General features: G+C 34.8%; 2 protein-coding genes across 2 annotated transcripts; both read right to left on the bottom strand.

Annotated features, from left to right (window-relative positions):
• Positions 1-8582: 8582 nt before the first annotated feature.
• Positions 8583-10979, bottom strand: LOC123865277 (UDP-glucosyltransferase 2-like). Its single transcript, XM_045906226.1, has 4 exons — positions 10146-10979; positions 9764-9986; positions 9090-9309; positions 8583-9001 (listed from the first exon to the last, which is right to left on the bottom strand). The coding sequence occupies exons 1-4, from the start codon at positions 10974-10976 to the stop codon at positions 8716-8718; spliced, it is 1560 nt and encodes a 519-aa protein (XP_045762182.1). The 5' UTR covers positions 10977-10979; the 3' UTR covers positions 8583-8715.
• Positions 10980-11461: 482 nt separating this feature from the next.
• On the bottom strand, positions 11462-14111 carry LOC123865768 (UDP-glucosyltransferase 2-like). The gene is made up of 4 exons (XM_045906990.1): positions 13329-14111; positions 12723-12945; positions 12376-12595; positions 11462-11747 (listed from the first exon to the last, which is right to left on the bottom strand). The coding sequence occupies exons 1-4, from the start codon at positions 14109-14111 to the stop codon at positions 11462-11464; spliced, it is 1512 nt and encodes a 503-aa protein (XP_045762946.1).
• Positions 14112-18798: the final 4687 nt, after the last annotated feature.

Genomic DNA, 18798 nt, shown 5'->3' with positions numbered 1-18798 from the left:
TCAATAGCTCAACCGGTAAAGGAGTGGACTGAAAACCGAAAGGTCGACGGTTCAAACCCCGCCCGTTGCACTATTGTCGTACCTACTCCTAGCACAAGCCTGACGCTTAGTTGGAGAGAAAAGGGAAATATTAGTCATTTAACATGGCTAATATTCTTTTTAATAAAAAAAAAGAAAACAAAAAAAAAGATTTGACGTTTCATATTACTATTTTTCTTTTGGTCCTTTGTAAAGATAAAGGTAAAACAACCATAGACATCTACTCGGCATCGTACCGGAACGCTAAATCGCTTGGCGGCACAGCTTTTCCGGTAGGGTGGTAACTTACCACGGCCGAAGCCTCCCACCAGACCAGACCAAAGAAAATTTAGAAAATATAAATTCTCAAACTGCCCCTGCCGGAAATCGAACGCGGGACCTCCCACTTATAAGACCACAGGTCATCACTGCGCTAGGGAAGTAGTCGAACGTTCGGTGTAACTTTTGCCTGTATGTCCCACATCCGTCCCGTTTCCGTCTCGCACCTGTTACCCGGTTCTTTGTAAACTAACGTTTTTTATACGAACAATAAAGTTTACGGTTATTTTTAAACTAATGTTTTAGAATTCGCGAAGAAAATTGGCTGCTTCGAATTTACAACGACGACGAAATGTACAAGGTATTCTGTATTAGGGATTTTATTTGTTTGAACAAGGTTATATTCGCACAAAGGGTACATTTATTTACGACTTCATCCGCGTTAATGTAGGTTTTTTGAAATTCCGTGGGAAATCTTTGATTTTCTGGGATAATAAAGATAGAGAACGGATCTACACAACGGATCGGATGGATTAATTGCTCGCAACCAGTGTAGTAGCTTAATAAACAGTAGATTTTTGACCAGGCATAGCATATTATTTTTACCCCTTTCACAGAGTTACTTTCGCATTTATAATATTAGTATAACGATGAACTTGTGATGTCGTTGAAATAAAGTGTAGATCAATGCACTCGGCTATAAATTGCTATTTAATACCTACTATTTGCGCGTCTGCGGCGTATGTTAAGTACTGGCTGCTAAAGACAAAAATGGCCAAGTGGATCAGATCTAGAAAATAAGTCTAATAAAAAATGCTGCCGGAACTAAAATTCCGAAGAAATAAAACCCAAGGAAAAAGCCTCACATAATAATATGACTGACTAATTTTTAGGGTTCCGTACCTCAAAAGGAAAAACGGAACCCTTATTGGATCACTTTGTTGTCTGTCTGTCTGTTTGTCCATTGTGTCTGTCAAGAAACCTATAGAGTACTTCCCGTTGATCTAGAAGCATGTTTGACAGGTAGGTAGGTCTTATAGCACAAGTACAGGAATAAATCTGAAAACCGCGAATTTGTGGTTCATTTCATTGTCATCATTAAAAAAAAATAAGATGTATTTCAATTTTCAAAGCAAGATAACTATACCAAGTGGGGTATCATATTATGAAAGGGCTTTACGTATACATTCTAAAACAGATTTTATTTATTTTTATGTAAGTATAATTGTTTTTGATTTATCGTGAAAAATGTTGGAAAAAATACCCGAGTACGGAACCCTCAGTGTGCGAGTCTGACTCGCACTTGGCCGGTTTTTTTTAAAGGAGCTTCTCAGAAAACTTGCCACGCAGTTGGCTATATTCCGGCTACCAGATCAATTACCCATTATTAATTTCCTTAACTTTTGCAGAAATAAATGTAACGAAAGTACATTATCTCTATTAAATTTATGGGAGTGAATACGCTTATATAATGGCACCCATTTGCGGAAAAATTTTGTTCAAGGACTGGAATTTGTTTATCTGCGTAAAAATAACGTCACTGTATGAACTTGGAACATCTTACGTAGGCTCACGAAAACAATTTCCGCATGAGTAAAGGCGGTGCTTGAAAAAATCAACCCCCCAAAAACATATTAATCTTCGTCACTGTTTAGGCACGTTTAGGCAAGCATTTTATCTTTCTCCATAAATCCTTGCGCTTCTGTAGGCTATAATAATATCAGGCTTCGAAATAAACTGAGAAAGATTGCAAGGAGGTATATGCTCTTTATTGGGCCCTTTTTTATTCAGTTTCATACTGCAGTTAGTAAAAAGTTCAAATATAAATTGAATAATACAGTTCAGACCCACCGCAATATGATTCAGGTAAACAAAAAAATCTTAATGGGGTTATAGAGAAAACCTGCAAGAAAAATCTTAAATTTTTAGGCCCAGCGGTTTGAGATAAACGTTGATATGTCAGTTAGTCAGTTTCCTGGTTTCTTTCTATTCCCCTTTTATACTATATGCATTGTATTATATAAATCAAAGAAGTCGTAGCCTTTTATTCCGATTGGGTATATTGGACTTTTTGACTGTCAATCGTTGAATTTGACAGATAAATTTACATAATGGTAAATTAAATAGTAACAATATACATAATCAGGCGAACTTAAAACTAAAGCTACGAGGGTTCCAATGCACTTTAGTCGGTAAAATGCCCACAACAAACTCAGCTAAGAAAACTGTTGATCAATTATGTGGAATTTTATTACCAAAGTGTTGTCTTCACACAACTGGAAATGAAAATAAATAAAATTTTCCAAGCAAAAACGGAAATAGCTCTCGGTAGCATAAAAACATACCCGTGAAATTTTTCCGCTTTTTTTCTAGCAGATTTTCTTACATGGTATTTTTACTTTAGAACAGAGCGCAAAATTATTCATGCTTGCCTGGATGCAAGCCGACTAGCAGCTGGCGAACTCTTGCTTTGTAAAAAAACTGAGTTTCTTTGAAAAAAAAATTTGCAGGAAAATATGTTTTTGTTTGAGAATACTACCTGTATGCCAAACATTTTCATTTTAGACATATTTTAGGTTTCTTTTATAGCGCTTTTCTATTTTTTTAGCTACTTTGAAGCTGTGTGTGTGTGTGTAACCTAGATGTACCTATCTATTACAGCAAATGCTAAGCGCAACGCAAACCTTTAGACTGAGAACGAAACGGCTTTTTTGATAACATCTCAAACTGCAGCTTTATTTGTTTACCCGCCCGTTAGCCCGCTTCCATTTTAGAGTGCATCATCATTTACCACCAGGTGAGATTGCAGTCACTGGCTACTTTAGTATAGTGGGGACGACTCAAAACTTTTAACAAAACTTTATTGTATTCTAATACTTATTATAATTATATAGCTTCAACCTCGGTCTCAACTTTTTATCTAGTGTTTTACAAATCTGCGTTAATAATGTAATTCATGTTCAGTTTACTTTAAGTCTATTTATCAATCACACTATCACACTAATATTATAAAGGCGAAAGTTTGTATGTGTGTGTGTGTGTGTGTGTGTGTGTATGTTTGTTACTCCTTCACGCAAAAACTACTGGACGGATTTGGCTGAAATTCGGAATGGAGATAGATAATATCCTGGATTAGCACATAGGCTACTTTTTATCCCGGAAAACCAAAGAGTTCCCACGGGAATTTTAAAAAACCTACATCCACGCGAACGAAGTCGCGGGTATCAGCTAGTAAATAATAAGGTTATAAGATGCAATAAACTAAACAGTTTTTCATTCTCATGAGCAGTTGTGGGTTCCATAATTAGCTTTTCACATGCACGACAATCAATACAAAATGATGAGAAGTCATATCGAATTCCGGATTTCGAAAAGAAATCGCACAGGTGTTTTTTGTTTATCTCGTTGAAGTAAACAATGATATTTTAGTTATTCATATAATATTATGGTCACTTTTTTTTTCATTATAGGTAAGCGCTTGACCAGAATCACACCTGATGGAAAGTGATGATGTGGTCTAAGATGGGACGCGTTTACCTAAAAGGTGCCTATTCACTCTTGTTTTAAAGATACCCGGATTGTAATTGGTAGGAAACACAGATCGCGGAAGACTGTTCAGTTTTTCTTAATATTCTAGAAAATAAAAATGTAATACGGAATATGTTCACACGAGTTAAGAACACTTATCTTACGAAAATGACTCTTGAGAAAATCAGGTCAGGTCAGCATATAAATTCAAAGATCTATTTTGCTCCATTTTATTTCAATGGAAGTGTTACTAATGAGGTTGAGGTAATGAGGAGCTTAGGCTATTTTTGTTAAAGAAAAATTAATATTAGCACAATGAAATACCCGGGCTTGTCAATTATTATTATAAATTAAAAATTAATAATTATAAATTAATATTACTATTAGTTATAGTCGTGAAAAAGACCACCCCTGGTTGCCCCTGGACCAAAAGTGCCCATCAAGCTGGCAGCATTGCCCCGCTGAATGGCGATGGACAACCTTTGGACCAGGTAGGCCCCAGAAATAGCATATTAGAATTAGAATATTAGCACAATTATTCTGATTGTATTATTAAGAATATTTTTACAAGATCTAGGATTTGATACCCGTGATTTTGTCCGCATAGATCTAATTTTTTAAAGGATCCTGTTGAAGTTTCTCAAAATCATTGCTTTGTTAAAGGTTAGTTGCAAGACTTTGTTAAAGAGCAAATAAACATGCATTTCTAGAAAGATTCTAGATCCTGATGCTTGAGAAAGTCCAAGACACCCGAGATCACCCATAGATGGACGGATGAAATAAAGGTTACAATGGATATCTTATCACAGAAAAGTCCTGACTAACTCAATGGCTGCCTTATCGGCGCCCAGCGCAAAGAAAGCTGAAAGTACTAAGTTCCCTTTATATTGTGGACAAGGAATGTCCGAATTTTTAGAAACTGGCAGCGTGGCTGCGGTAGCTCATATCAACTAAACCAAATGTATGTTAAATATTTTTAAAGAGAAAGATATAACATAATATATAAACTAACCAACCATTGGGATACTTTATAGACGGTAAAAATATGATGCGTCAAAACAAATATATTGACCACACAACATGCTCAAGGCAAATTGCTTCCACCTGATTTATGTCTTGGACGTGACTCCAATATTATTTTCCATACTATTATCCATTAAAATAGTATAGTGTTTGTTACATTTTAAATGGAAATATGCAAACAGTCTGTTTTTAGTAAAAATGCTAACTTGTAAAAGTATTATTAGAGCGGTATAATATACTTACAATGAATACAAACTACCACTCTATATATTTTATTGATTACTTACTAAAAACTTTGAGTCGATTTCGCACGAGGTGATTTGGACAACCCAAAACATCAAGGGATAGAGACAAATAAAACCGGCCAAGTGCGAGTCAGACTCGCGCACTGAGGGTTCCGTACTAGGGTATTTTTTCCAACATTTTGCACAATAAATCAAAAACTAATTTATACACAAAAATAAATAAAAATCTGTTTTAGAATGTAAAGCCCTTTCATATGATACCCCACTTGGTATAGTCATCTTACTTTGAAAATTAAAACACATTTTAATTTTTTTTTAATTATGTAACCACAAATTCGCCGTTTTCAGATTTATTCCTGTACTTGTGCTATAAGACCTACCTACCTGCCGAATTTCATGATTCTAGGTCAACGGGAAGTACCCTATAGGTTTCTTGACAAACAGACAGACAAAAAAATAACCCTATAGGGGTTCCGTTTTTCCTTTTGAGGCACGGAACCCTAAAAACTTTGAGTCAATTTAGCACGAGGTGATTTGGACAGCCCTTAAAATATATTAAGGGATAGCGACAAAAAGTAAATAAATAGATCTTTTACAGGCTATTATTAAATTAGTAGAGCCTTTGTGAAATAGGATAGGAGCTTTATTCCCGATAAAAAGAACCGTTAATAAGGGGATCAAATCTCACCAAAATTTTCAGCTTTCATTTTTTAACACTTGAAAAGAGCAAGAAGAACCAGCAAGAAACTTTGACGATTCAAAATACACTTGTAAAAGTATAATTGAATAAAAATATTTTGAATTTGAATATGAATAATGTACCCAAATGGTGCCAACGGGATCCTATTACTAAGCCTCCGCTGTCCGTCTGTCCGTCCGTGTATGTCTGTCTGTCAGTAGGCAGCATCTTATGAACTGTAATAGGTAGAGTTGAAATTTTCACCGAGTGTGTATTTCCATTTCCGCTTCCATTGGCGAATTTCAAAATGGCCACCATGCAAATTAATAAAAAAAATTAATTACCTTGTACGTTATGGTATAAAACCATTCGACGTGCACTTGATCAGTTAATTAATTCAGTATTCGATTCCTTAGCTATTATAACTCGCATAAAATAGAATAAAAGTATGGATACAAAATGTACATATTATTCGTGTTACTATAAATTATTATGTGAGACAATCGAATTATCGTTCGATATCGATATCAAATAGATATGATCTAAAATCATTAAGTTAATGTTAGTAGGTAAAGACACTCTCAGGCCAATCGAGTTAAGCCGTTAATGATTATTCGATACTTAATAATAACCGGGATCGAGGCCTAACGAGGTTTTCTAAAGGCGGGTCTGTTTAAATAGGATCATCAATTATTATTATCATTCTATCGATTTACTAGACTCCTAGAGTAATCTACTAAGTAGGTAAGTTGTAACAGAGTAGGTAGGATAGGCACTCTTAGTTTAATTACATTATTAGTACCAGTTTATAAAATGAAAAGGTTTCTTGAGTTTAATCACTTAGGGATTAATCCAGGTACTATATATAGGATATTTATCTACTAAATTATGCCCAAGACTTTGTCCGCGTGGATTTGGTTTTTTAAAAAATCCCGTGGGAACTATTTGATTTTCCGGGATAAAACGTAGTCCTCCCCCGGGATGTAAGCTAACTCCGTACGAAACATCAAAATCGGTTAAACTGTTGGGCTGTGAAAAGCTAGCAGACAGACAGACAGACAGGGTATTACTAATATCCTGCTCTAATATCTACTCCCTTTGTGTTTTTTATTGAGTGTTCGATTTATGTGCTCAAGCAATATTATAATTTGCTTATAGTTAATTGTCTATTGTCACGGGGTAGCCATTTTTTGTGTCGACATTTACAACCATTTTTAACCCCCGAACCAAAAAGAGGGGTGTTATAAGTTTGACGTGTGTATCTGTGTATCTGTCTATGGCATCGTAGCTCCTAAAGTAATGAACCGATTTTAATTTAGTTTTTTTTTTATTTGAAAGGTGGCTGGCTTGATCGAGCGTGTTCTTAGCTATAATCCAAGAAAATCGGTTCAGCAGTTTGAAAGTTTTCAGCTCTTTTCTAGTTACTGTAACCTTCACTTGTTGGGGGGTGTTATAAATTTTTAATTTACACTTGTCTAATTAATTAATATTAATATTTGTATTTATTTTACTATTGGTTATGGTTAAATAAAGCAAGGCGTAATATCACTGTCGATTAGATATATTTATTACAAAAAAAAAATACTTCTTTGCATAAGATAAAATAACGTAGATTAGTTATAAGGTAGATTATGGATAAGTGCTATCAAATCAATTGAAAAATGAGATAAGTCTTTATCATAGGACTGGTTATTATCATATTAATTAGGTTCACTATCAACAGAATTGCGTCATAAGAATACATATGAAATAAAATGAAAATTACGCGCGTCAGATATAGTTGGCCGTTATCCACCTCGCTACTTCTTATTAACCCCCGACCCGAAAAGAGGGGTGTTATGAGTTTGACGTGTGTATCTGTGTATCTGTCTGTGGCATCGTAGCTCCTAAACTAATGAACCGATTTTAATTTGGTTTTTTTGTTTGAAAGGTGGCTTGATCGAGAGTGTTCTTAGCTATAATCCAAGAAAATCGGTGGAGTCGTTTGAAAGTTATCAGCTCTTTTCTAGTAATTACTGGTAATCTCACTTGTCGGGTGTTGTAAATTTTTAATTTACACTTGTACTTTATTTTACTGTCCTACTTTGGCAATATCATATTTATTATATCATATAATATATTATATACTATCATAATTATTTAGCTGACAGTAAGTAACTTCTTTCTACTCCTCATCCTAAATTTATCCCATCCTAATAGTAGTTCAATTTCTGATTTTCCATGATCTTGAATTTTATAATATTATGTGCTTTAATTAATATTATTTTTTAAATCTTTTATTCTTCCTCGATTTTTGAAGAAGCTATAATTTTTGTTTAATATTTTATAATCCTTAGTTTGAAAGTGTTGATAGTTAGTATTTGTATGTAATTACTAGCTGATGCCTGGCGACTTCATTCGCGTGTATATTGGCTTTTAAAAAACCCGTTGGAACTCTTTAATTATTTTCCTGGATAAAAAGTAGCCTATATGTTAATCCAGGGTATAATCTATCTCCATTATTTTCACTTGAATTCGTCCAGTAGCCCGTGAAACAATAGTAAGCATACACACAAACACACAAACTTTCACCTTTATAATACTAGTGTGATAAATGCTATACTAAGTTGAGATTATCATGATATTTTTAAAATCACACGAGATGATGTTATGATTTGACTAATTGTAGAACTGAATACAAAAACAACGAAACATATTAACACAAACCTTAATTTTACTAAAAGATGTCCTGATTCGACATCTTTTTCAAGTTACTTAAGGACAAAGAACAATAGAAACAATTAAATAAAAATAAATTAATAAAAATACTGTACAAAACTTAATACCTAACTTATACACAAAATAAACAGTAACGAGTAACAACAAAAAATAAGTCTAAGTATTTACATTACAACAATAATTCTAAGACTAATATATTACTGCTAGTCTTAAATAATCACTGTTCTAGTATATTTTTAACTTGATATTTGTCCTGTAAATATTAAACACGAATTTTAAAATTGATTTCATGATCCACCACAATAGAGCTAAGATTGTAACTAAAATTACGAATATAATAAGCACTAGCTTTATTTCATAGTATTCTGTCCACGGCATATCAGCAGCTGGTGATTTTAAGTGGTTTCCACCGTACTTGATTATATGTTCTGTCCACCAAACAGCATTATCAAGGGGCTTAATGGGGTATTCTCTCATAAGTGTCTTCAGTCGCGTTATATTTTTCTTGAAGCTTAAACAAAATAACAAAATCATTTATATTATGCACAATAGGGTCAACAATATTTTGAGAATAAGGATAAGTACAAAAAATAGCCTACCTGTTATCATTCATAATTTTTTCTATGGATTGCTTAAAGTTTTGTTCTGTCAAACTCGTTATATCCAATTGTAGTCCAATATTATGGTGAACGTACTTCTCAACATTATACCATTGATCTAGTAACATGGGAATGCCTATCATAGGCACTTCAGCATCTATAGCTTCATCTGTTGACTGTAAACCTCCTTGGGTTATGAATAGTTTAATTTTTGGATGTCCTGTAAAATATGTACAAAAATATAGAAGTTAAAGTGCTGAAACATTCAGAGTAGGTAAATAAACCATTGACTTTATCTTTCGGCACACCGAACATTATAAGCAAACTTGAAATTTTTATCCATCCAAAAGTTACCCAACGCATCTAAAGAAGTTTTTGCTTCAACTATTTATTACTACAATGATAGATGGTTCTCTCTGTTCGATATTTGAACATAGTACAGGGACATTTCTCGGAATCATTACTACTAATAAATTGTAATTATTACTTTAGACGTATTACTAAGAATATTGGAATTGTTGTTCCAAGTTTACAACCAGTAAGAAAACTGGAAACCATCTTTCAATATTATTATACTAGTAACAATGATGATATTTTTTTCTTAGTTGAACTACTAGTACAATAGTAAAACTACGAACTTTGTCACCTTTGAAATGTCCGCCAGAATAACTTACTTATAAGATCCGGTTGAGGATACCACTTAGATATATTGATATTTTTTGAGCGTCCAGGTAAAATATCTTTGTCATATTTCCACAAAACGTCATATGGTAATTCAGAAAAAACTTTCGCCATAATCTTGATCTTTTCTGGAGGAAGTAATGATGGTAGAACGTTAGTACCAAAACTAACATATATTACTCCATGCTTTGAAGAATCCAAATAATTTTTAAGATCCTGAAAATGTGGTATGCAAGCATCACAAAAAATGCAATTTTCGTTAATTATTCTGTTCAAAAAATTTTTTTTTGTTCACAAATACCATATAAACATATAATAATTTATATCTGAGCTACGTTAATTCATAAATATTGAAACCAATTGTAAACCACTTACTGTAGGCAATTCCTTAACTTTGGTTTCATGAATACCTCCGATAAAAAGAACGCTTGGAGGTACGGGATGATTGTCGGCCCATAATGGATGTTCATTTAAAAACAACATTTGAATTTTTTTCGTCAACTCTGGAAAGGTTGGAGTATTCTCACCAAAAACTTTTTTCATTATTCTATGATCGTAATCATCAGATTCGGTAATTAAAAACTCGAATAAGAAGTGCCCCAACAGTTCAATGCTCTTTTCCAGTAGAGACAGGTGATACAATCGCTGCCTTCCAGGTGTTGGGTACAATAATGGATGTACTGGGGCACCCATAGTATGGTATTGTGCAGGAACAGCCCCAAACGAACTAATAGTAATAACCGGTCCATCAAATATATGTGAAAACCCCATCACGGCTCGATTACACGCTTCAAGTAGCAATAGGTCGAAATGGTTCCTGTCCTTCTTTAAAATTTCTTTCACTTCCAATGTTTGTGCTTGAGCATAAAAGATGTTGGTAAATTTTTCAAAAAATGCTTTCACTTGCACTAAAAGATCGCGTTTATTTCCTGTATGATGTTGATAAAGTCCTTCCCAAATTTCATAGGAGATGTCATGGACGTCAATTTCCGTTAAATTGGCTGGTGTTTTTCCCTTTGGAAAGACTGGATCTGTCGTAACAACAATCACCTCATGGCCTCGCGCTGCCAATGCTTGTGTTAGGGGTCGAAACACCAGTTGATGACTTATTGATGGTGTAGGAAAGTATGCTAATATCCTCGCACCTTTTATTCCAGTTATTATAATGACGGTTAATAAAAAAATTAAGCTTCTATTTGTATCCATGATTAATTTTGAGTAACTGACGAGAATTTGTTATAGTATGCCTTTATAGAATATGAATTGTATATTATAGCTGTTATCAATGATAAAATTGACTGTAGGCTGATTTCAGTTGATAACGAGTATTAATTTCATTAAGTAATTTATTCATAATATATTTTTCTAGACAATAAAGTTGTGATACTATATTATAATCTTGTGTTTTACTGTAATCCTTGTGATAAGTCACTAGTCACTACCTAATGTTACGCAATGATGCAGTCCGAGAGCAGAGGTCGGTACCTACCCATTATGTAAAAATAACGATACTATTAATAACTATTGACTATAATATAATTTATTACTAATCTTAATTTATTAAATAAGTACATTTAACACAACAAATGGTAACACTTGTAATACTTTTTACGCATACAGATATTTTTTATGTTCAATATTCTAGCATTTCGTTTTTTCAGTTATTTACATGCAACCGACAGACAATAATTCTAATGTATTTTTAACTTTATGCTTGTTCTACATACATAACAGATCAATTTATAGCTCGATTTAATAAGCCAAGCTAATAAAATAAAGACAGCTAGAAATGTTATCAGAATAAGAAGCACTAGTTTGACTTCATAGTATTCAACCACTGACATGTTAGCTGCTGGTGATTTAAGATGACTCCCGCCGTATTTAATTACATGTTCTGTCCACCAAACGGCAAGATCCAGAGGTTTAATGGGATATTCTCTCATAACTGTCCGAAGTCTTGTAATATTATTCTTGAAGCTAAAAAATAGGAAATAAATGTCTAAGGCGTTCTAGTTAGAAAATATAATCACGCAAAATTAAATTTCAAATCACTTATTTTACTAATAAATGAATGATAAACTATTATCTGACAAATAATTATACTTAAAGAAGTTTACAATAAAAATATACCTTACTAGCTGATACCCGCGACTTCGTTCGCGTGGATGTAGGTTTTTTAAAATTCCCGTGGGAACACGTTGATTTTCCGGGACAAAAGTAGCCTATAATCCAGGGTATAATCTATCTCCATTCTAAATTTCAGCCCAATCCGTCCAGTAGTTTTTGCGTGAAGGAGTAACAAACATACACACACACACACACACACACACACACACACACACACACATACAAACATTCTCCTTTATAATATTAGTGTGATAGTGTGAAGTGTGATAGTGATTATAAGGTCCGAGTGGCCACAGGCAATTATTTTCCAGTATGAGAATTTTAAGAAAATAATCACAAGTAGATTAACTTTTTCATCGTGTAATACATGCTTAAATCATTTACCGAATATGACAGATTGGTAACCTTAAATACAAAATAACGAAGACTTCAATTGATTGCGAATGTAATATAAAATATAAAACAACTGTTTCGTTACCTTTTATCGTTGATCACTTTTTCAATAGAATCTTTAAACTCTTGTTCTGTTAAAGTCGTAATATCTAATTGCAGGCCAATATTATGATAAACATATTTCTCAACATTGTACCATTGATCTACTAACATCGGGATACCAATTACGGGCACAGCAGCGTCGATAGCTTCATCAGAAGACTGCAATCCTCCCTGGGTTATGAATAATTTTACATTTGGATGTTCTGCAAATATGAACAATAACTTATTTGGACATATAACATTATAAAGTAGGTAATTTGTAACGAATAAAGATATGATATTCGTTTTCGAAAATCAAAAAACGAAGTTTACAAATAAATGATAGCTTACTTAAAATATCCGGTTGAGGAAACCATTTTGATAATTTAATATTTTTCGCCTGTCCAGGTAAAACATCTTTATCGTATTTCCATAAGACGTCATAAGGTAATTCAGAAAAAACTTTTGTCATAACTTCAATCTTTTCCGGAGGAAGAAATGATGGTAAAACATTGGTGCCAAAACTAACGTAAATAATCCCATGCTTTGAGGAATCTAAAAAGTTTTTGAGATCCTGTAAAGATCAAAATCATTTTTTTTTAAGTAGGTAGGTGCTGCTCTCTAAACATCCTATTAAAAAGCCATCTCCAAATGATGCCACATTTAGAAACACTTTATGCAAGTGTAAATTAAAAATTTAAAATACCCCCAACAAGTGAAGGTTACAGTAACTAGAAAAGAGCTGATAAATTTCAAACGGCTAAACCGATTTTCTCGGATTATAGCAAAAAACACTCTCGATCAAGCCACCTTTCAAACGAAAAAAAATTATAATTTAAAATCGGTTCATTAGTTTAGGAGCTACGATGCCACAGACACATACACAGATACACACGTCAAACTTATAACACCCCTCTTTTTGGGTCGGGGGTTAAAAATATAGATCAAGCAACTTACATCACGTAGTTCGTTTTCCTTTATTTGATGTATACCACCAATATAGATAATGCTGGGAGGCACAGGATGGTTATCAGCCCAGAACGGGTGTTCGTTTAGAAACATAATTTGAATATTTTTGGTCAATTCATAGTACGTAGGAACATTTTCACCAAAGTTTTTCTGCATTACCCTATAATCATAATCATCAGTATCCTTGATTAAAAAGTCAAATAAAAAGTACGACACTAGTTGAATGCCCCTTTCCAAGAGTGAAAGGTTATATAGCCTCAGACTTCCAGCTGTTGGGTACAATAATGGATGTACAGGAGCACCCATAATACTGTATTGAATCGGAACAGCTCCAAAAGAACTAATAGTAATCACTGGTGCATTAAATATATGAGAAAATCCCAGAACTGCCCGGTTACATGCTTCAAGTAGTAGTAAGTCATAATGATCTATGTCCTTAAGAAATATTTCTTTCACTTCCGGTGTTTGTAATTGCGCGTCTAAAATTGTTGTGAATTTTTCAAAAATTGCTCTCACTTGAAGCAAAATATCTTGTTTGTTTCCTCTGTGATATTTTAAAACGCCATCCCATAGTTCGTATGATATGTCATGGACGTCAATTTCTCTCAAATTGGCTGGAGACTTTCCCTTTGGATAGACTGGGTCGGGGGTAACGACTGTTACCTCATGCCCACGTGCTACTAGTGCCTGTGTGAGTTGACGAAATACTACTTGATGGCTTATTGATGGCGTAGGAAAGTATGCTAATATCCTGGCGCCTTTGATTCCCATTATCATCACAGCAATAACAAAACAAAATGTACACCTGGTAATACCCATGACTAAGTAATTAACTACGTGACTGCCGAAAATTGTGGGGAATGCCAATAATATATTTTGACATTTTTCATAGATATCTATTTGTTATCTGTAGAACATTGTGCCCATTAAGTAATTTCAAATGATAACGTTTTTTATTCACTAATTGTAGTTAATGATTGCACTCGTATGTATTGTATATGACTAGAGGATACCCGCGACTTCGTCCTCGTGGGTTTAGGTGTTTGAAAAAATCCGTGGAAACTCTTTGATTTTACGGTATAAATATTGTAAGCCTACATACGTTTCCGGGATACAAGTTATCGCAGTACCAAATAGAAGATAGACAGGCAGACACATTTTCGCATCCGTCAACGTGGATTTAAGTTTTTTAAAATCCCCTTTTTGATTTTCTGGGATAAAAATAGCCTATATTCATTTCTAGGAAGCGAGCTGTCTCTGTAGCACATAAATTATGTCCGCTAATTTGTACTAACGGATATAGGTTTTTTAAATCGCTGGAAACTTGTAAATTTTCCGGGACTAAGAGTAATCTATCTCCGTTCGCTGGATGCAATCAATCGTATCTTTCGTCAAAATTGATTTAATAGACGGGCCATGAAAAGCTGACGGGCAGACAAACAGACATTCATACTTCTATTATAAATGCCAGTGTGTCTGTCTGTAAGCTTTTCTTGGATTAAAGTGGAATCTGCAAAGTAAACGCACTAATAGGTTTTAATTTTCAACTCATGTAAGTGCGTTTTCCAAGCAACTAAATTGAAAAAAAAACATTACCTACTACAACTATTAATAGTATGTTTATTTAAATGAGTGCTCCAATAACAGTTACTAGCGTAATTTAAACAAATTGATGTAACGTGAGTACTGTTGTAAACAGACCAATTAAGCGATCTAATTTAGCTTTCGATTGATAAACAATAGGAAATTCGATTAACTAACCTTTCTTCAGCGTAGGTATAGTGAATTTGAGGTGAACATTGAGTGAGAGTGAATAGGCATCTTATAGACAACGTGAGACTTAATTTGTTTCGTACTTATTATACAACAAAATATCTGTGGCATCAGAATATTCCAACCTTGATCAAACAATTTGATAAAAATTAGATATGACCGCTATCAAGATCACACAATCTTCTTCTGATAATAATTATTTCGAATAACCTTTCTAAATGTTTGGTACAACCAGTGGTAATAAAGTAATAATCTCCCGAGTAAATAATCTCAGGTTGATCCAAAAACCGGAATTACATTACGAAATTAGTTTTATGACATTGATGAAACTAATTTCGTAATGTGAATTCCGCTTTATACTCATACGGATATTCAGTGTACATTGAGATGCTTTGTCATAAGCCGGACATTATGTGGGCGGTCATTTTCTGCCCGCCATTTAAGACGGATATGGCTGTTTTCTTTGGTCCAAGTAACACGCTGAAGCAACTTCACACGAGATAATAAACACGGATGCCGGAAGGTCGATTCGTAAACGAAACGCTGCGAAACAATAATTCGTGTAAGTAGATTGGATGTCGACCACAAAAGGATGCCAACGCTCATGGCTGTTTTGTGGTAGAACGGTAGAGAAGGAACAAGATTATGACAATTTTATATACCCACTTGTCTAGTTATTTATTTATCTAAGCATATATTTTATTTATCTAAGCAGGTTCAGTGAACCAAAGTAGAAAATGATCGACACAAGAAGTTGCAATAATTATGTCTTTGTAGTGCCAGAAAGATTTGTAGGTTTACACGGTTCATCATCCAGCGAAACATTAGGCATCTCACAGGGTGTTTTTGAATGGAAAACCTAATTCTGTTCCTCTCTCAGCACTATTATTCTCTTTAATCCTCTCTTGGTTTGCGGACTATTAATATACTTTAATTAGCGCCCTCTTATTTGTTATATTGAATTTGGGCCCCATTATTTCTATCTCCTATTTTCTCTCTGCCTTCATAGTTTAGTAGTTTCGTCATCCTTAGTGTCCTTTATGAATTGTAATAAGCTATAATTGTTCGTATTCGTATTCTGTATGTCAAAGGTAAGGGAGAATGGTCAAGTTAGGTATTGGGTAGTTATTTTTGAAAAAGGTCTCATTTCTTTAGAAATACAGGTGACTTAACTTTTCATTAAGAGTTTTTGTTCTCCGCGTGATCGTATAACTTAAAAATTATTTCATTTTGAAGAGACATGTGATAAAGTTGAAGGACCAAACAAGGACTAACGACATCGATTTATGTCGCGTTTTGCTCTAAATGAACATTTTGATATAAGCTCTAGCATTAAGTCAAAGAGATGATGGTTTCTAACTTATTTCCAAGTTTTATGATGAATTTGATGAATTTCAGAGACATATTACTACTTCACTTATTTTTTGTAAGATCCTTTTGACTGGCATACTTTATTAAACTGTGACACTGAAGCTAAGAAGTAGACCTTCTGGACCTAATGTACCTAATTTTAACTATTTTATGCCTTTTATTTGTAGGGGAAAACCATCATGGATGCCACCGGTCACTGGAGAGCACAGTGGTTATGTCGGACTCTTACCGACTAAAAACCTCACGAAGTTCCATCTCACCGCTGACGACGGAGCACAAAGGATCGACAACTCTTCATTACTCCGCCAGCGGGTGTCCGCTGAAAAAGAACACCCCCCTCCTGCCAGGTCAATTAGCCATGGCAAAAAATATCATTTGAAGATAAATTTTTAACCATGATACCGATCCAAGCGCTGGTAATCCCCCAGACGTATCCGTGAGAGACTCGCAACACTCAGGCACACGCGAATGTTACCTGGCTAGTACCTCTATTTCATAGCTAATCTAACCTAATCAATCTGTCCTCTTATAACACAAAATTCAAATTTAAAATTCGCGTACGAAAAACATATAGGTATATTTTTATATAAGAATATTAGCAATGCTGATCATGTGTAATACTCCACTTTCCCCTCCAATTAAGCGTAAAGCTTGTGCCAGGAGTGGGCACGACAATAGTGCAACGGGTGAGGTCTGAACCGCCGACCTTTCGGAATTCAGTCCGCTCCTCAACCGTTGAGCTATCGAGGCTCTGATATTCTCTATCTAGAATAAAATAAAAATAAATTTTATTTTTATTTTATTAATTTAAATAAATTAATAAAAATTTTATTTTTATTTTATTCCATCACAAGTTAGCTCTTGATTGCGATCTCAACTGGATGCAGTCTAAGATGGTAGCGGGCTAACTTGCAAAGGGTTTTTATTATAGGTACTTCATACACCTTATAGGTTTCTACACGGCATCGTATCAGAACACGGCTTTGCCGCTAGGGTGGTAACTAGCCACGGCCGTAGCCTTCCACCAGACAATATGTGTCCTCCATGTTAAATTAATATTTGCTGGCCCAGCCCAGATTTGTTCACCTATTGTATAGATTTGGTGGTGTCGTGCAACTCGGGTCTTGCAACCGTGTGAAATCACGATCACACACGTTTTTTTCTTTTATCTAGTCACTGAACCCTCATCATGATCAACCCCATTGCCGGCCCACTACTGAGCACGGGTCTCTTGTCAAAATGAGAAGGGTTTAGACCATAGTCTGCCACACTGGATGCGGATTGGCAGACTTCATACACCTTTGAGAACAAGGAGATCTTTCAGGCATGCAGATTTCCTCACGATGTTTTTCCTTTGCCGTTAAAGCAACTGATATTTAATTGCTTAAAACGCACATAACTGAAAAGTTAGAGGTCCGTGCCCGGGATTGAACTCCCGATTTCCGATTAGGAGCTGGACGTTCTAACCACTGGGCTATCACAGCTTTTACAGCACTAAACCCGCATGAAAAGTTCAAAAGTTGCATACCAAGTACTGTAACTTACATCAGCCATAGTGAGAAGTAAAGCCTTGCTTCTCGGTCTGGGGTGATTAGCACTCTCGCGTGCATTAGCGGTGATTGTTCAGGTGAGTAGGCTCCACGCACTTGGCACTTCGCCAGACGCCATTGTCACAGGTCTTATGCTCATTCGTGACTGGGGGTGTTTATGCGAGAGAGAAACAGCGAAGTAATATCTCTACTGCTATTGAAACTGGATAAAACTGGAAAAGTTTGGTAAAAATAGCGAACAAACGAGCAGGTGGGTCACCTGATGTTAAGTGCTTACCGCCGCCAATGAAGATTCGCGGCACCAGAGGAACCACCGGTGAGCTACTGGCCTTTCAGGAATTTGTTGTTCTGCCCCTTGAATAACCCCATGTTGTGATCTAGTGGGAACAATATTATCCAATAGATAAAGTTTTGATTTAAATTTCATATTATGGATTATTTATTAAATACAGTTTTGATTTAAATCATACCAACCATACACACTGCGTACAAGTTACTTTGGACTAATATTATAGGTACTTTAAATCCCAGATCGTACAGAAAATTACTATACCCGGTTGAGTTTGTTTTGGACTCTTCTCAGACTTGGGCACGTTTGGAACCCTTGTAGCTTTAGTTTTAAGTTACGTAATTAATTATCACCACTATATCGTACAACGTACAAATTTAACAATTTCGACCACCAAAAGGAGTACAATTGTACCTACTTTGAATAAATGATTTTGACTTTGACTTGACTTTGAATTTACCCTTTAAGCCTGCTG

Source organism: Maniola jurtina, chromosome 5, assembly GCF_905333055.1.
Source record: "Maniola jurtina chromosome 5, ilManJurt1.1, whole genome shotgun sequence".
NCBI classification, from domain to species: Eukaryota; Metazoa; Arthropoda; class Insecta; order Lepidoptera; family Nymphalidae; genus Maniola; species Maniola jurtina.
Note: the sequence above shows the minus strand (reverse complement) of the source record. Positions and strands in the feature narration are given on the sequence as shown.

What these genes read in the sequence shown, in the direction of transcription:
- LOC123865277 (XM_045906226.1), bottom strand. Translation starts at nt 10,976, where the DNA reads ATGGATACAAATAGAAGCTTAATTTTTTTATTAACCGTCATTATAATA. An exon ending in AAGTTAAGGAATTGCCTACA is followed by an intron (nt 9,987 to 10,145) that starts GTAAGTGGTTTA and finishes CCACATTTTCAG; the next exon opens with GATCTTAAAAATTATTTGGA. An exon ending in TCCTCAACCGGATCTTATAA is followed by an intron (nt 9,310 to 9,763) that starts GTAAGTTATTCT and finishes CATATTTTACAG; the next exon opens with GACATCCAAAAATTAAACTA.
- LOC123865768 (XM_045906990.1), bottom strand. Translation starts at nt 14,111, where the DNA reads ATGGGAATCAAAGGCGCCAGGATATTAGCATACTTTCCTACGCCATCA. An exon ending in AGGAAAACGAACTACGTGAT is followed by an intron (nt 12,946 to 13,328) that starts GTAAGTTGCTTG and finishes TGATCTTTACAG; the next exon opens with GATCTCAAAAACTTTTTAGA. An exon ending in AAAGTGATCAACGATAAAAG is followed by an intron (nt 11,748 to 12,375) that starts GTAACGAAACAG and finishes CCTATTTTTTAG; the next exon opens with CTTCAAGAATAATATTACAA.